The 17,769-nt window shown below is 36.2% G+C and overlaps 2 protein-coding genes across 2 annotated transcripts; both read right to left on the bottom strand.

Moving 5' to 3' along the window:
- LOC113674538 (histamine H2 receptor) lies at positions 1-1,135 on the bottom strand. The gene is given in 1 exon segment (XM_027191013.2): positions 1-1,135. A coding segment is annotated over 1 exon segment (906 nt). The 3' UTR covers positions 1-229.
- Positions 1,136-6,417: 5,282 nt separating this feature from the next.
- On the bottom strand, positions 6,418-7,588 carry LOC149040562 (uncharacterized). The gene has a single exon (XM_089182481.1). It carries the CDS (start codon positions 7,438-7,440, stop codon positions 6,538-6,540), a length of 903 nt encoding a protein of 300 aa, XP_089038607.1. The 5' UTR covers positions 7,441-7,588; the 3' UTR covers positions 6,418-6,537.
- Positions 7,589-17,769: the final 10,181 nt, after the last annotated feature.

The following is a 17,769-nucleotide window of genomic DNA, read 5'->3' as shown; positions in this document are numbered from 1 at the left end:
GATTTGTTAAAAGTCACATTTATTTTGGTTCAAGTCAAGCTCTTATGCTAATGATCACAATTTTGGGCCTATAAAAAGTTGATTAAACTGTTTCTATTTAAAGGCAAAACTATACTGTATCAATTACCTATTCCTATACCTCCTCCTCCTCCTCTTTTTTACAAGTGTTAAGATTTCAATAGAAACCAAAACATAAAATGGAAATGCTGGTAGTTTTCTTACCTTTAATCTACGCTCTCCTAAGGTTACGAAGTGGCAGATTTGTTGAGGCGATACGAGAAAGGTCTGGGACCCTGTAAAATAGCTGTAATAAACCTTCTCTGAATCCTGGCATCCGAAGAGCGTAAATTATAGGATTTACAAGTGAGTTAGCGTAAAATAGAACTAGCACAGCCAGATGAATGCGAGCATTCTGGAAATAATTTAAGGAAAGGCCACAACATGCTATATGTATTATCGCTGGTAGAAAACAAAGTAACGATACAAGTGAGACGATAAGCGCAGTACCCGTCAGTTTTCTTTCTCTTTTGGGCCTAGAATGGAATTAAAGATGACGACTACATCGTACTTTGATAACAACGAGGATGTAAGATACACATATAACAAATAGATAAACTGCATAAAATGGGAGATAAAAGTAGGTATTAATTACCTCGACATAACCAATTTCCGATAAGAAAATTATAGCGGCTACTCTAACAATAGGTATTAACCAAATGACAATAATTATGGCTCTATAAACCCATTTGCTCACAAAGCGATGCCTGAATGGACAAAATGTTGCGTGTAGCCGTTCTAAGGAAATAGCCATAAGATTTGTAAATGAAGTGAACGGGAATAGAAGTTGAAATACATTAAATAGATGATAAGACCAAAGAGTCATTCGTCTGTACTTCCATAGCGGACACAACAACGTTACAACGTCTTCAATCATTAGCGGCCCAGAGACTGCGCCCGCTAAGAGATCGATTATCGCCAGATGGATGATCAAATATGTCCTCCGCCGCTGTAGCTGACGCTTCTTCTTCACAAAAACCACAATGGTGATGATATTAAGGATGACTATGGCCAGACATTCGATGATGAGGACCACAAACCATGGAATGCACTCTGAAGCTGAGCCGAGAGGCTGCATTTTCTCTGAGCTCTGTTCGCTGCTATAAAAATAACAGAAAAGAGTTCAATTAGAGATAAAATGAAATACGAACTCAACATTCTCAATAAAGAAATATGTCAATAATTATTGCTTCATTTTTTTGAACGTGTTTTGACCAACTAAGTTTCGTCTGCTAACTAAAACTGATCCTCGTGTTTCTTTATGCGAGATTCATATCCGGAAATTTAATCATTCAGCCTATTCATTTATTTTCTTTTGAAAAAGACGAATATAATAATATAAAACGTTTTCGATGTTCAGTGAATAAGTGGGAAGCTTTGCCACTAGTGATCTCAATTGCTTTAAGGAAATTTATAGCCTCCAAAGGCAGATGGCAGCAAACAACTTAGAGATCTTCCGGAAATATTGTAGAAAGACTTAATAGAAAGACCCGCTCCTCTTCTCGGTGCCGAAATAGAAATACGGTTATTGTTGCTACCGCCTTGAAAATTTCAAGACAAATTAACCGTAGGTACGGTGAAATGTAACGAGCATTTTTAAAAGCAAAAGCATCTCTTATTTTTTGTTTTCTACACCCAGAAGTTTAGTCATGGTCTTTCCCGGTTCGGATAAATTTCTTCCTTTGTCAATATCATAAGCAGCAAGCTGGAGAAAGATATCTTTTTCGTCGCGTTACGATTATTAAGATTATCAATGACACATTTCCGTCCATATTGATTCAGTTTTCCTCATCTCATCGAAGGCAGAATTTGCAAACGAATCTTAAGAATATTTTGAACTTATCTCAATGATAACGAAAGTGTTTTAAAAAGTGTTGTTAAAAGCAAAAGCATCTCTTATGTTTATTTTCTACACCCAGAAGTTTAGTAATAGTCTTTTCTCGCTTCGGATAGATTTCTTCCTTTGTCAATATCATAAGCAACAAGCTGGAGAAAGATATCTTTTTCGACGCGTTACAATTGTTAAGATTATCAATAACACATTTCCGTCCATATTGATTCAGTTTTCCTCATCTCATCGAAGGCAGAATTTGCAAACGAATCTTAAGAATATTTTGAATATACCTCACTGATAACGAAAGTGTTTCTATCCTTTTAACGAACTGAGCTTAAGTCAAATGCGGAAAGCGCGGTTTTCAAATAGAAAAGAAAGTAGCATGCCGAGGAAGAGTGCAATGCAGACTAAACTTATCACTTTTAGAACTCCAATTTAGTTTCTCCAAATGATTGACAGATAATAGCTGAAAGGAAAACGGCATTTTTAGTGCAGCTAAACAAGAATTACAGATAGAGACATCCGCCTAAACTCCACGATTGTTATTGTGATAAACGTCCTTTATGGTGGCAAATCCACCCACAAAACAGCTGAATAGAGAATTAAAATTAGCACATTAAACGAGTGGAAAGAAAAAGTTCTTAAAATCCTTGAATGGAGCTTTGAAAGCTTTTGGTTTTTGCGGGAGAAGTTATATCATTGAAGAAGGCAAGTTAACTGACTTTGAACGATTTGTTAGAAATATGAGGTTCATTTGTAATTTGTTTTTTCTTTTTTAAGGAGTTTGGGTAAACTCGAAAAGTTATAAACTATGGCGGCTCTCGCGGCTAGGTGTAACTTGATTCGCACTGCGAAAGTCAGATGTAAAAATAGAGTGGACAATTTTATCGCGCTTAATCGCCAATCAAGATCGTCGGTGACCATAACAACAGAATTATATTTGCTACCTTTCTTTTGTATTTTGACTCATGTTCATGTTCCGTTTTTTTGGTGCAATATACATATTCAGAAGTTTGATAATTCAGTCCCTCTCTCATTTTGAAACAAATTTCCTCTTTTTTCAACAATACAACATTCCTTTAATATGCTCTGAATAATCAAAAGCCTTTATACAAAAGATCTCAATTGCCTTAATCGTATTATAAGAATCAAAAGAAGCTAAAATTATAAAATTTCCACATACTTGTAAAAGATTGTCGATGTGTGTAAATATGATAACAGAGATGGCAAGAGGGGATGAAGTTGGAAAATGTTGTACAAAGAAAGATCTTTTCATCGTCTCGTCACGAACGTGTAATGAAGGCTGAGAAGGAACAGGTTTTTCACAAGAGGTCTCCAATTCATCAACCGTTTCATAAGCATTAGAAGGAGGAAATAAGAGTACAACTCTAGAATTTTCCACAGGCTTCCAAAGGATTTTCCATAAACTCTCTCCACCCACCTTAACTCGGCTTACTTCATCTCACCAAAACTAGAGTTTGTAAACGAATGAAATCTTACGAACCTACCTCACTGATAACGAAGTACTTCGTATCCTTTAAAAACTGAGTTAGAGTCAAATTTGACCAAAGGCGGTTTTCCGAATGAATGAGAAACAGCACGCCACGGAATAGTGATAGAGAATAGACACACCACTATCACGACTCGAATTTAACTTTCCAAATGTCTGACATATGATATCTAGATGTCGTAAGACGTTCTGAGTGCAGCTGAACAGGAACAACAGGTAAACTGTTCTAAACCTGTACGTCGTTAATTCAAAGAAAGTTCCGTATCTATGTGAACCCAAACCGCCGGCACAACAACTTCGTCTGGAGAATCAATACTTGACTATCAAATAAATGAAGATGAATAGTTTTTAGAAACCTTGAATACAGTTTTGAAAGCTTTTGATGTTTACAGGAGAAGTTATATCACAGAAGAAGGCGATTTAACTGGCTGAGAAAACATTTCAAAATTAAAATACGAGGCTTATTTTTGTAATGTTTTTAATTTGGTTCAAAAAATTTTCTTTTTTCCTTAAAAAAACTTCTTTAGTCGATTTTTCACTTGATAATAATTTTTCGTTTGATTTTGAGTTGAAAAGTTGTGGCAGCGTGATCTAAGATGTTACAATACTCATCAGAACAAAGAGTGCGACATTGTGGAGAATTATGTAAATGTCTGAAAATTTGAGAATGCAATCAATGATCAATTGAGGGGTTTCGCCGACATAGTAGGCATTAGAGTCTGCACATAAAAACTTGTAAAGCACACACGTACGGAGCCCACGAGGGTCTTTCACACCAAACATATCGCCTATTTAAAAGATGAAAAAACAACTTTATATTGATGTTGTTACAATAACACTTAGCATATCGGCGAACCCTTTTTTGCGTGACAAAAGAAAAAGAGCCAATCTAAGGTGATTTAAAATAAAAGTTAGTAGTTGTGTCTGAAACGGAGACCAGGGGATCGCACTCATCACGGGTGAGCATGAGGTACCGATCGACAACCCTTTCAACCAGATGGGCTAGAAAAAGATTCTTTAAATTTTAAGGATTTCAGTGAGTTTCTTGATGTCTTCGTGGAAACCCAACCATGCGTTGTTGATCTTGTAGGCTCTATCAACAAGAGTGCGAATGAGACCCAGTTTGTAGGGATAAGGTATAAAGCTAAAATAATTAGTCATCAGTCAACATCACCAACTTTATCATATTAATGTAATAATGTCTATATTTAAGACTTTATTTTCTTGCAAGGTAGGTCATAAGTAAAGCAAACCTACTGAACAGAACTTCAAGAGTATCGTCATAAATTCGACGGTGTAATTTTTTGAAAGTAATACAGTTGTAATCTCATATCTTAAGTTAAAAATATTCTCATGAATAAGACATTTATTGACAGCCTCACGTTCGCTATCTCACAGGCGGGATCATAAAGGAAGTAATTAGGGTATGTTAATTTGAGTGCGGGTGAACCGAATTTTGGATTGAAGCATACACCTGATTTGCGTTAATTTGGACTAAATCCGTTACTTTATCGTTGTCAAACTGCAAAATACTATCAGAGATGAGCTATTTCCTTGATCATAGAGTTGAATTTTTAAAAGCTGTTGATTAGTACCTAAGAATATATAATATTAGACGGGAAAAATGATCCAGCCGACAAAACCTTGGAAAATAAAATAACACGGTGACGTTTGTTTCTTTTGATCTACCGCTGCATTTGTATTTAATTTAACTCTAACTCCGAGGATGAAGATAGTGTTCTCTCCTCGTGATGATTCCGTTTTTTTGATACTTGCCATTTGAAAACTCGACGTTCTGCCTTTCCCCGCAGCAATAAAAACACCAAATATTTATCATTTGGTTATAGCCTACACAACGTGGTGGTTCTGACCTATATAGTCTTTGTTTTGTTTGAGACGATTTTGTCCCGGAGTTTTTGTGTTCGTTTGCATGATTTACATAAACGAATCCAAACTTTTGAAGGCTGTATTTTAAACGTATGGAAATGTATATATATAATGAAACAATTCAAGTGTGGACTTATATTTCCGTACTTGCTCTCGAAGGGGACTGGGGATAAGGGAGCATTACAGAATTAAGGAGTTGTTTAAACCGGAACTGCAGAACTATGGAGTACTCTCTCAGTGCACGATTATTCACTCTGGTCGGTTTCGAAGAACTTGTGGAAACTCATTTATCTATTTTTTGTTTGTTGTTGTTTTTTTGTTTTTATTAAGTCTCCATAAATGGGTGAATCGCTGATAAAGTGAATATTTCAACCCAAATCAATAAACACAGGTTTGGAAAAAATACGGTTTACCAACATTTTTCTCCCTGAGAGGCGGGTTGCAGGGGGCTGTGTGTCAAATTCAGAGGTCATTAATTATGGCGGCTCTTGCGGCAAGGTGTCACTTGATTCGGATGGGGCTAGTCAGCTTAGATCAGAATTGCAATTTTTATCACAACCAGTTGCCAGGATTGTCAGTGACGATAACAACAGAATTCAGTTTCTTCGGTCTGAATGAAATAACAAGGTATTGGTTTATGTAAGCTGAACCTTTATGTCGCCTCCATTGCAAAAAGAAGCTCGGCTTTTTTCCTCATTTCAGTTCTCCTTCCCTAAGTATACTTTGTAAGAACGCGAAAACTGATGGCACAAAATCTTTTTTAGCAATATAAATACTCGCTGCCTGAACATATCAAATTCAAGCGTCCTTTCCAACCATTTATCCGAGATATTCTTAAGTTCCAAAGTGGCACATCTTCTTGAGCCAGTATTTGCGTTCGCTTCCCACACGTGTGAATCGGCAAAAGCTCAATCATTGTCGGCCATCTTGGAAAAATACTTTTACTGCGCTTGCGTATCTCTGTGTGGGGGAGGGGGAGGGTGGAGGAGGGGGTGGGAGAGTCCCTCTGAGTTGTTCATCTCGGATTTACTAAAAGTCACATTTATTTTGGTTCAAGTCGATTTGTTATGCTAGTGATCACAACGTTGGGCCTATAAAAAGTTGATTAAACTGTTTTTATTTCAATGCAAAACTATACTGTATCAATTATCTGTTCGTATACCTCCTGCGTATTTTTTTTACAAATGTTAAGATTTTAATGGAAACCAAAACATAGAATGGAAATGCTAGTAGTTTTCCTACCTTTAATCTACGCTCTCCTAAGGTTACGAAGTGGCAGGTTTGCTGGGGTGTTAGAAAGGTCTGGGTTCCTGTAAAATACCTGTAATAAACCTTCTCTGAATCCTGGCATCCGAAGAGCGTAAATTATAGGATTTACAAGTGAGTTAGCTAGATATAGAACTAACGCAGCTATATGAATATGAATATTCAAGAAATACTTTAGGGAAAGGGCCAAACTTGCTACATATATTATCGATGGTAGAAAACAAAGTAACGATACAAGTGAGACGATAAACGCAGTACCCGTCAGTTTTCTTTCTCTTTTGGACCTAGAATGGATTTGAGGATGACGACTACATCGTACTTTGATAACAACGAGGATGTAAGATACACAGATAACAAATAGAGAAACTGCATAAAATGGGAGATACAAGTAAGCATTAATTACCTCGACATAACCAATTTTCAACAAGAAAATTATAGCGGCTATTATAACAATAGCTATTAACCAAATGACAATAATTATGGCTCTATAAACCCATTTGCTCACAAAGCGATGCCTGAATGGACAAAATGTTGCGTGTAGCCGTTCTAAGGAAATAGCCATAAGATTTACAAGGGAAGTGAACGGGAATAGATTTGTAAATACAGTAAATAGATAATAAGACCAAAGAGTCATTCGTCTGTACTTCCATAGCGGACAAAACAACGTTACAACTTTTTCAATAATTAGCGGCCCAGAGACTGCGCCCGCTAAGAGATCGACTATCGCCAGATGGATGATCAAATATGTCCTCCGCCGCTGTAGCTGACGCTTCTTCTTCACAAAAACCACAATGGTGATGATATTAAGGATGACTATGGCCAGACATTCGATGATGAGGACCACAAACCATGGAATGCACTCTGAAGCTGAGCCGAAAGGCTGCATTTTCTCTGAGCTCTGTTAGCTGCTATAAAAATAACAGAGAACAGTTCAATTAGAGATAAAATGAAATACGAACTCAACATTCTCAATAAAGAAATATGTCAATTATTGCTTTTTGTTTTTTTTTTTAACGTGTTTTGACCAACTAAGTTTCGTCTGTTAACTAAAACTGATCCTCGTGTTTCTTTATGCGACATTCATACCCGGAAATTTAATCATTCAGCCTATTCATTTCTTTTTTCTTTCGAAAAAGACGAATATAATAATATGAACTTTTTTGATGTTCACTGAATAAGCGGAAAGCTTTGCCACGAGTGATCTCAGTTGCTTGAATGAAATTTATAGCCTCCAAAGACAGATGGCAACAAACAATTTAGAGATCTTCCGGAAATATAGCAGAAAGACTGAGTATAGAAAGACCTACTCCTCTTCTCGGTGCCGCTATTCGAAATACGGTTGTTGTTGTTACCGCCTCGAAAACTTCAAGGACAAATTAATTGTAGGTACGGTGAAACATAACGAACATTCTTAAAAGCAAAAGCATCTATTATGTTTTATTTTCTACACCCAGAAGTTTAGTAATAGTCTTTTCTCGCTTCGGATAAATTTCTTCCTTTGTCAATATCATAAGCAACAAGCTGGAGAAAGATATCTTTTTCGACGCGTTACGATTATTAAGATTATCAATAACACATTTCCGTCCATATTGATTCAGTTTTCCTCATCTTATCGAAGGCAGAATTTGCAAACGAATCTTAAGAATATTTGAACTTACCTCAATGATAACGAAAGTGTTTTTATCCTTTCAACGAATTGAGTTTGAATCGAATGCGGAAAGGGCGGTTTTCAAATACAAAAGAAAGCAGCATGCTGAGGAAGAATGCAATGCAGACTAAACTTATCACTATTAGAACTCCAATTTAGTTTTCCCGAATGAATGACTGATAATAGCTGAAAGGAAAACGGCATTTTTAGTGCAGCCAAACAAGAATTACAGATAGAGACATCCGCCTAAACTCCACGATTGTTATTGTGATTAACGTCCTGTATGGTGGTAAATCCACCCACAAAACAGCTGAATAGAGAATAACATTAGCACATTAAACGAGTGGAAAGAAAGAGTTCGTAAAATCCTTGAATGGAGCTTTGAAAGCTTTTGGTTTTTGCGGGAGAAATTATATCATTGAAGCAGGCAAGTGAACTGGCTTTGAACGATTTGTTAGACTAAATAGGAGGTCCATTTGTAATTTGTTTTTTTCATCGTCTCGTCACGAACGTGTAATGAAGGCTGAGAAGGAACAGGCTTTTCACAAGAGGTCTCCAATTCATCAACCGTTTCATAAGCATTAGAAGGAGGAAATAAGAGTACAACTCTAGAATTTTCCACAGGCTTCTAAAGGATTTTCCATAAACTCTCTCCACCCACTTTAACTCGGCTTACTTCATCTCACCAAAACTAGAGTTTGTAAACGAATGAAATCTTACGAACCTACCTGACTGATAACGAAGTTCTTCGTATCCCCTAAAAACTGAGTTAGAGTCAAATTTGACCAAAGGCGGTTTTCCGAATAAATGAGAAACAGCACGCCACGGAATAGTGATAGAGAATAAACACACCACTATCACAACTCGAATTTAACTTTCCAAATGATTGACATATGATATCTAGTTGTCGTAAGACGTTCTGAGTGCAGCTGGACAGGAACAACAGATAAACTGTTCTAAACCTGTACGTCGTTAATTCAAAGAAAGTTCCGTATCTATGTAACACCAAACTGCCGGCACAACAGCTTCGTCTGGAGAATCAATACTTGAATATCAAATAAATGACGATGAATAGTTTTTAGAAACCTTGAATACAGTTTTGAAAGCTTTTGATGTTTACAGGAGAAGTTATATCACAGAAGAAGGCGATTTAACTGGCTGAGAAAACATTTCAAAATTAAAATAAGAGGCATATTTTTTTTAATGTTTTTAATTTGGTTCAAAAATTTTTCTTTTTTCCTTAAAAAACTTCTTTAGTCGATTTTTCATTTAATAATAATTTTTCCTTTGATTTTAAGTTGAAAAGTTGTGGCAGCGTGATCTAAGATGTTACAATACTCATCAGAGCAAAGAGTGCGACATTGTGGAGAATTATGTAAATGTCTGAAAATTTGAGAATGCAATCACTGATCAATTGCAAGTGCCCACCTACGCGTGTGGATAAATGTCGAGGGGTTTCGCAGACATAGCAGGCATTAGAGTCCGCACATAAAAACTCGTAAAGCACACACGTACGGAGCCCACGAGGGTCTTTCACACCAAACATATCGGCTATTTTAACTAACTTTATATCGATGTTGTTACAATAACACTTAGCAAATCGGCGAACCCTTTTTTGCGCGACAAAAGAAAAAGGGCCAATGTAAGGTGATTTAAAATAAAAGTTAGTAGTTGTGTCTGAAACGGAGACCGGGGGATCGCACTCATCACGGGTGAGCGTGAGGTACCGATCGACAACCCTTTCAGGATTTCAGTAAGTTTCTTGATGTCTTCGTAGAAACCCAACCATGTGTTGTTGATCTTGTAGGCTCTATCAACAAGAGTGCGAATGAGACCCAGATTGTAGGGATAAAGTATAAAGCTAAAATAATTAGTCATCAGTCAACATCACCAACTTTATCATATTAATGTTATAATTTCTATATTTAAGACTTTAGTTTCTTGCAAGGTAGGTCATAAGTAAAGCAAACCTACTGAACAGAACTTCAAGAGTATCGTCATAAATTCCACGGTGTAATTTTTTGAAACTAATACAGTTGTAATTTCATATCTTAAGTTAAAAATATTCTCATGAATAAGACATTTATTGACAGCCCCACGTTCACAATCTCACAGGCGGGATCATAAACGAAGTAATTAGGGTATGTTAATTTGACTGCAACCGAACTGAATTTTGGATGGAAGTATACACCTGATTTGCGTTGATATGGAATGAGTACGTTACTTTATCGTTGTCAAACTGCAAAATGCTATCAGAGATAAGCTATTTCCTTGATCATAGAGTTGAATTTTTTAAAAGCTGTTGATTAGTACTTAAGAATATATAATATTAAATGGGAAAAATGATCCAGCCGACAAAACTTTAGAAAATAAAAAAACACGGCGACGTGTATTTCTTTTGATCTACCGCTGCATTTGCATTTAATTTAACTCTAACTCCGGTGGGAAAAGGTAGTATTCTCTCCTCATGATGATTCCGATTTTTTAATACTTGCCATTTGACTCTACGTTCTGCCTTCCCCCGTAGCAATAAAAACAACAAATATTTATAATTTGGTTATCGGCTACAATCAAAGTGGTGGTTCTTATACCTCTGATGGCAAGCAGCTGCAGTTATGTGTTTATTTTTGAGACCCTATCATGTGTTCCCCATTCTATCTCATTTCTCTCTTAGTTATCTATGCAGTTGCTGGTTAGGCTATCTCAGTCATCATCCTCGATTACTTTTTTTCCACTCAGAGAGAAAGAAAACTGAATGGAAGCTCACTAATCGTTGCATTTGTATCGCTATTTAGTTTTCTAAAAGCGACAAAATGCATTGCTTTTCATTCTTATCGTTTAGATGTTTGTACTGTTTCTATCGTTAGTCAATTGCAACTCTTATATGAGTCTACTAGTCTACGTTTAGCCAGAACGATTCGGAGACTGGAGCGTATCGCCTAACCATATTGCAAATCCCAGATCATATAAAATCCAAAGACAGTACGCGATATTCAAAGCTTAGTGCTTGAAGGTGTTTTTGGCTCCTAGAGTCTTTGTTTTGTTTGGGACGATGTTGTCCCGGTTTTTTTGTTCATTTACATAATTTACATAAACGAGTCCAAACTTTTGAAGGCTGTATTTTAAACGTATGGAAATATATACACAATGAGGCAATTCAAGTGAGAAATTATGATTATATTGCCTTACTTTCTCTCGAATGAGGTGGGGGGTGGGGGAGGGGGAGCATGATAAATAGAGAATAATACATGGGCGCGCGTAGATATGGAATTTCTCTTCGAGTTGAGCACGAGAAGAGAAATTCCATATCTACAAGCAACCATGTATTATTTTGTTTATCATATAAACACAATAGCCCTTTACTGGGAAGAAAAGCCGACTTCATTAATGAATGAAAATAAATGAATCGACAATCCTCGAATAACAATCGTAGAGTGCGTTGGTGCTGACTCTTAAGATGGAAAAATGCGTTGAATCACAAAAACAACAATGGTCGTAATTTTCAATTTAAAACATTCTCATTTATTGACTTTGTCCTTACCGACAGAAGAATTCTTTCAGGTAAACGGCAAAAATCGGCCAACGGCAAAAATCGGCCAATGGCAAATCTTGAGTTGTCGATTTTCATTCTCAGCCTAGAGAAATGCTAACACCAAAGCCACTGAATACGCAACTTTCGGTTTTCTTTTAGTATATTGGTTTTCTTCCTCTTCTAGCAAAGTTTGAACCTCATTGTCTGTCAGCGATACGGATTTTTCATTGTTTTAGCCGCCATAATTCGAGAAAGCTCCGAAAAAAATTCCTTGTTTGAACTAATCAGCCTTTTTGTAACATAGGACTCCCAACTTATATGTGATTGCAATGGCTAAATTTTCTGGCTCAATATCACTACACCACGTGTTACATACGAAAAATACGCCAATACAGATAACAAATAGAGAAACTACACTAAATAGAATATACAAAGAAGAGTTAATTACAACATCATTAGCAATTCCCTCTAAGAAAATTTGAGCGACCTCGCTAACAACAGCTATTAACCAAATGACAATAATTATGGTTCCATGAACCCATTTCCTCACAAAGCGATGCCTGAATGGAAAAAATGTTGCGTGTAGCCGTTCTAAGGAAATAGCGATAAGATTTGTTAGGGAAGTGAACGAGAATAACTGTACAAATGCATAAGATAAATAATAAGACCAAATAGTCTTTCGTCTGTTATTCCATAGAGGACAGAGCCGCGACATTCTTATTTTAATCTGCAGCGGCCCAGAGACTGCACCCACTAGGAGATCGACCATCGCCAGGTGGATGATCAAATATGTACTCCGCCGCTGTAGCTGACGCTTCTTCTTCACAAAAACAACAATGGTGATGATATTAAGGATGACTTTGGCCAGACATTCGATGATGAGGACCACAAGCCCTGGAAGGAAGGCTGCATTTTCTCTGACCTCTATTAGCCGCTATGAAAATAACAGAAAACAGTTCAATCAAAGATAAATGAAATATGAATTCAATATTCTCAATAAAGAAATATATCAAATATACAGTAGAAAGACCTACTCCTCTTCTCGGAGCTGCTTTCGAAATACGGTTGTTGTCATAAACGATAGCGGTTCTTGCGGCAAGGTATAACTTAATTCGCACTGCGAAAGTTAGATGTAGAAATAGAGTTTTACAATTTTATCGCGATTGATCACCAATTCAGATTGTCGGTGACCATAGCAAGAGAATTATGCTTGCTACCTTTCTGTTGTACTTTGACTCATTTTAATGTTCCTTTTTTCATTTTTTTTTTTTTTTTTGGTGTAATACATATCCGGCAGTTTGATAATTCAGTCTCCCTCCCTTTTTTTGGAACAAATTTCTTCTTTTACCAACAATACAACAGTCTTTTGATATACTCTGAATAAACAAAAGCCTTTATACAAGAGATCTCAATTGCCTTAATTGTTTTACAAGCATCAAAAGAAACAAACTGAAATAAGAAAATTTCCACATTCTTGTAAAAGATTGTCGATGGGCGTAAATATGATAACATAGATGGCAAGAGGGGATTAAGATGGTAAATGTTGTACTCGGTAATGAAACTAAGAAAGATCTTTTCATTGTCTTGGCATGAACGTGTAACGAAGGCTGAGAAGCAACAGGCTTTTCACAAAAGGTCTCAAATTCATCAAATGTTTCGTAAGCATTAAAAAAAGGAAACAAAACTAAAATTCTAAAATTTTCCACAGGCTTACAAAGGATTTTCCATAACTTCTCTCCGCCCATTTTAATTTGCATTACCTTATCTCACCTAAGTTATAGTTTGTTAACGAATTAAATCTTACGAACATACCTCACTGATAACAAAGCAATTAGTATCCTCCAAAAAGTGAGTCACAGTCAAATTTGACCAAATACGGTTTTCCGAATGAATAAGAAAACAACATGGCAAGGAATAGTGATAGATAATAAACACACCATTGTCAAGACTCGAAATTAGTTTTGCAAATGTCTGACATGTGATGTCTAAATGTCGGAAGATGTTTTGAGTGCAGCTGAACAGGAACAACAGGTAACCTGTTCTACACCTACACGTCGTTAATTCAAAGAAAGTTCCGTATCTATGTGAAATCAAACCGCCGGCAAAACAGCTCACCAGCTATATACCTCAATATCAAATAAATGAAGATGAATAGTTTCAAGAAACCTTGAATGAAGTTTTGAAAGCTTTTGGTGTTTATAGGGGAAGTTATATCACAGAAGAAGGAAATTTAAGTGGCTGAGCAAACATTTCAAAATTGAAGTACAAGACATTTTTTTAATGTTAGTAATTACGAATGGTTTACAAAATATCTTTTTCCCTTTAAAAAAAAACTTCTAAAGTCGATTTTTCATTGTTTATGTCTGCACTGAACTAGTCATTTTCTTTCATTAAAAATAAACTTCCCTTGAAAGCTTGGTTCCTTATTCTATTCAGTTCAAGGAATTATCGTAACTCACATTATTAATGACAGCTTTGGATTATATTTCCAATGAAGTATTCGCAAGATAACTGCGTAGAAGTTTTATGCATCTTTTGACATGTAGTTACATAAAGACTGCGTTGTTGAAAGTTGGTGATAATTTATTAATTAAAGACTTCATTTTCTTACAAGGTAGTTCATAAGTAAAGCAAACATACTGGACAGGACCTCAAAAGAATAATCATAAATTAGACAGTCTTATTTCTTGTTGTAATATCATAGCTTAAATTAAAAACTATTTTAATGAATAAGACATTATGAAGACATGCGTTTCATTGTCTCACACGCGGGATCGTAAAGGAGGTAATAAGAGCATGTTAATTTGAGTGCAGCTGAACCAAAATTTTGGATAGAAGCATACACCTGTATTGCGTTAATTTGGACTAAGTCCTTTACTTTATCATACTTTATCATAGTCAAACTGCAAAATACTATCGGATATGAGCTATTTCCTAAATCATAGAGTTAAATTTTTTAAAAGCTGTCGGTTAGTAACTGAGAATATGTAACATTAAAGGAGAAAAACGATAGGTTAATTCAGTCGTCATCGTCGATTATTTTCCATTCCACTACAAGAGAAAGAAAACCCTCCGGAAGCTTATTATTAATCTTTGCACTTGTATCGTTGTTTAGTTTTCTATGAGCAACAAAATGTCTTGCTTTTCATTTTAATCATTTACATGTTTGTACCGTTTTTATTCTCAGTCAACTCTCATGTGAGTCTTCTCGTCTACGCTCGGCTAGAATTTCGATGCCAAGATTCAAAGACTAGATTGTATCACGTAACCATATTGCAGATCCCAGATCATACAATATCCAAAGACAGTGCGCTATATTTAAAGCGTAGTGTTTTAAGGTGTTTTTGGCTCCTACAGTCTTTGTTTTGTTGGAAACGATTTTGTCCTGGAGTTTTTGCGTTCATTCGCATAATTTACATATACGAATCTAAACTTTTGAAGACTGTATTTTGAACATATGGAAATATATACATAATGAGGCAATTCAAGTGAGGAGTTATTGCCATATTGCCGTACTTCCTCTCGAATGGGATGGGGGGTGGGGGAGTGTGATAAAAGGAGTTTTTTAAACCGGAAATGTAGAACTTTGGAGTACTTGCTCAATGCACGATTAAACACCCTGACCAGTTTCGGTGAACTTGTGGAAACTCGGGAAAAAGTTCTCCATTGCTTTCGTAAAGTATATTTCTCAAAAATACATACGTGTTTAGAACGTAATAAATATAGACTCTTATCTAAACACTTTTATGGATCACGTACGTTAACTCTTTAAAACTGCAGGAGTCTTACTTCTGTTTGTTTTCAGTAAGAAAAACAATTCGATAGGAGGTCGTCCGCCCATGCAGGATAACTCGAATAGCCTCGGAATAAAACCTACTTTAAAAGTAAAGATGAAAAACGGTACAGTTTGCAAGAATATCGTAACCCGTAACAGCCAAAAAGTTGAAGGTAGGAGCAATTTTTTAACTGTTGGATAAGGACTCCTTTTTCTCCCTAGGAGGCGGGCTGCAGGGGGCTGTGTCAACTTCAGAAGTCATTTATTATGGCGGCTCTAGCGGCAAGGTGTCTCTTGATTCGGTTTGGGTTAGTCAGCTTATATCAGAATTGAAATTTTTTCACAACCAATTACCAGGATTGTTAGTGACGATAACAAAAGAATTCAGTTTCCTCGGCCTGAATGAAATAACAGAGTATCGATTTATGTAAGCTGAACTTTGATGTCACCGCTCTGGCAAAATGAAGCTTAGCTCTTTTCCTCGTTTCAGTTATCCGTCCACAGTTATAATTTGAAAGAACGCAAAGACTGATGGCACAAAGTCTTTTTTAGTGAAACAAACACTCGCTGCCTGAACACATCAAATTCAAATATCCCTCGTACTTTCCAACCATTGTGAACCACCCCAACGCAAGTGAAAATGCAAACGCAAGCGTCAACGCAAGAAATAAACAAATTTTCATTCTCTTGAGTGCATTTGCGTTCGCTTCCCACACGTGTGAATCGGTAAAAGCTCAATCATTGTCGACCATCTTGTAAAGATACTTCTACTGCGCCTGCGTATCTCTCTTTCCTTGTGTTTGCTTTGGACCTGGACAATGGTTCTTATATGTTGAGCCGTTCTGTTTTCATTTCACGACGTTCTACCCTTCTCCATAAAAAAAATGATAAATAAAATAAAAGGTCTGCGGTTTGGACTCTTTTGCTCGACTGGTCGAAAAATTAGGGATGTTACACGGTGGCGAGAGTTTATAAATTTTTTGTTCGAGTGGCAAGAACAATATCTAACGAGTAAACGATTGTAAACCTGGCTTTAATATTAATACTGGGTCTTAACAGAAACAAAATTCCCGGTGTCTGATCATAAAAAGATTTTAAAATTATGTGGAGTCTAGTTATAAAAAGGTCTAAAAAGGTTTTCGAGTGGCAAAAGCAATATCTAACTAGTGAGCGCAGCAAACGAGTGAGATATTACTCATATCACGAGAACATCAAATTCATATCTTTGAACCTGTAATTTTCATTTTATTATATGGACAACAAATATACGTGGTTGATATTGTAAAACATGGCTTTATCTTTAATACTAGGTATAAATAGAAACAAAACTCCTGGTGTCTAATTATAAAAAAGTTTGAAAATAACACCGTCAGTTAGGCCAAGATACATGTAAGCTGGTTTTATAAGCTTAATTAAAATTCGATAACCGACTCTGACTAAAATCATCAGATACTTTTAATTTCAGCCTCTCTTCACTACAAACCTTTGAGGGTTGTTCAGTACGAACAGATAAAAATTGACCCATGTTTAGTATCAGCTTTCGGGAAATTCCTTGAAAATCTTGGTTTTCTCGTTGCCTTGTTGTTCGAGAAATACATTTACATCTTCGTCGCTTACCACAACGAATCTTGCCGCCAGTTAATATTCCAAACGACAAACAAACAAACAAAATTCACTCAGCAAAGTTTAAAGAGACTCAAATCCTGACATCGTTGCTCAATATCACCACACTACTTGTTACATACGAAAAATACGTCACTCGGTTCCGGGATGTGGTGGTCGTATTGATATTACGAGTGTACACGTGAGTGTTTCAGTTCCCGTTATTTAAGAGGTTGTAGATACGATTTTGACTTTTTCACTCGCGCACATTTTTGTATCGCTTTGCTTTGCGCAAAGTGCTTTTCAATTAGGCAATAGAGGACTTATTTAGTGTTCATGCAGCTTCCTTAACATTTGGGGGTGGGGGAGGGTGTGGAAAAGTCCCTCTAAGTTATTCATCCCGGGCTTGTTAAGAGTCGCATTTATTTTGGTTTAAGTCAAGCTGTCATGGAAATGATGACAACGTCGAGTAATTTAAGTATACTGTTTTTATTAAAAGGCAAAATTATGGTGTATCAATTATCTGTTACCTGCGTAGTTTTTCCTATTGTTAAGATTTTAATGAGAACCAAAAAATAAGATGGAAATGCATGATGCTCGACTAAGAAGTTAAAGTTATTTAGAAACAAACTTCATCAATAGTTTTCCTACCATTTAT

The sequence above is a fragment of the Pocillopora damicornis genome, chromosome 9 (assembly GCF_964200805.1).
Source record: "Pocillopora damicornis chromosome 9, jaPocDami1.2, whole genome shotgun sequence".
Taxonomy (NCBI): Eukaryota; Metazoa; Cnidaria; class Anthozoa; order Scleractinia; family Pocilloporidae; genus Pocillopora; species Pocillopora damicornis.
The sequence above is the reverse complement of the archived record's forward strand: the minus strand, read 5'-3'. Positions and strand labels throughout refer to the sequence as shown.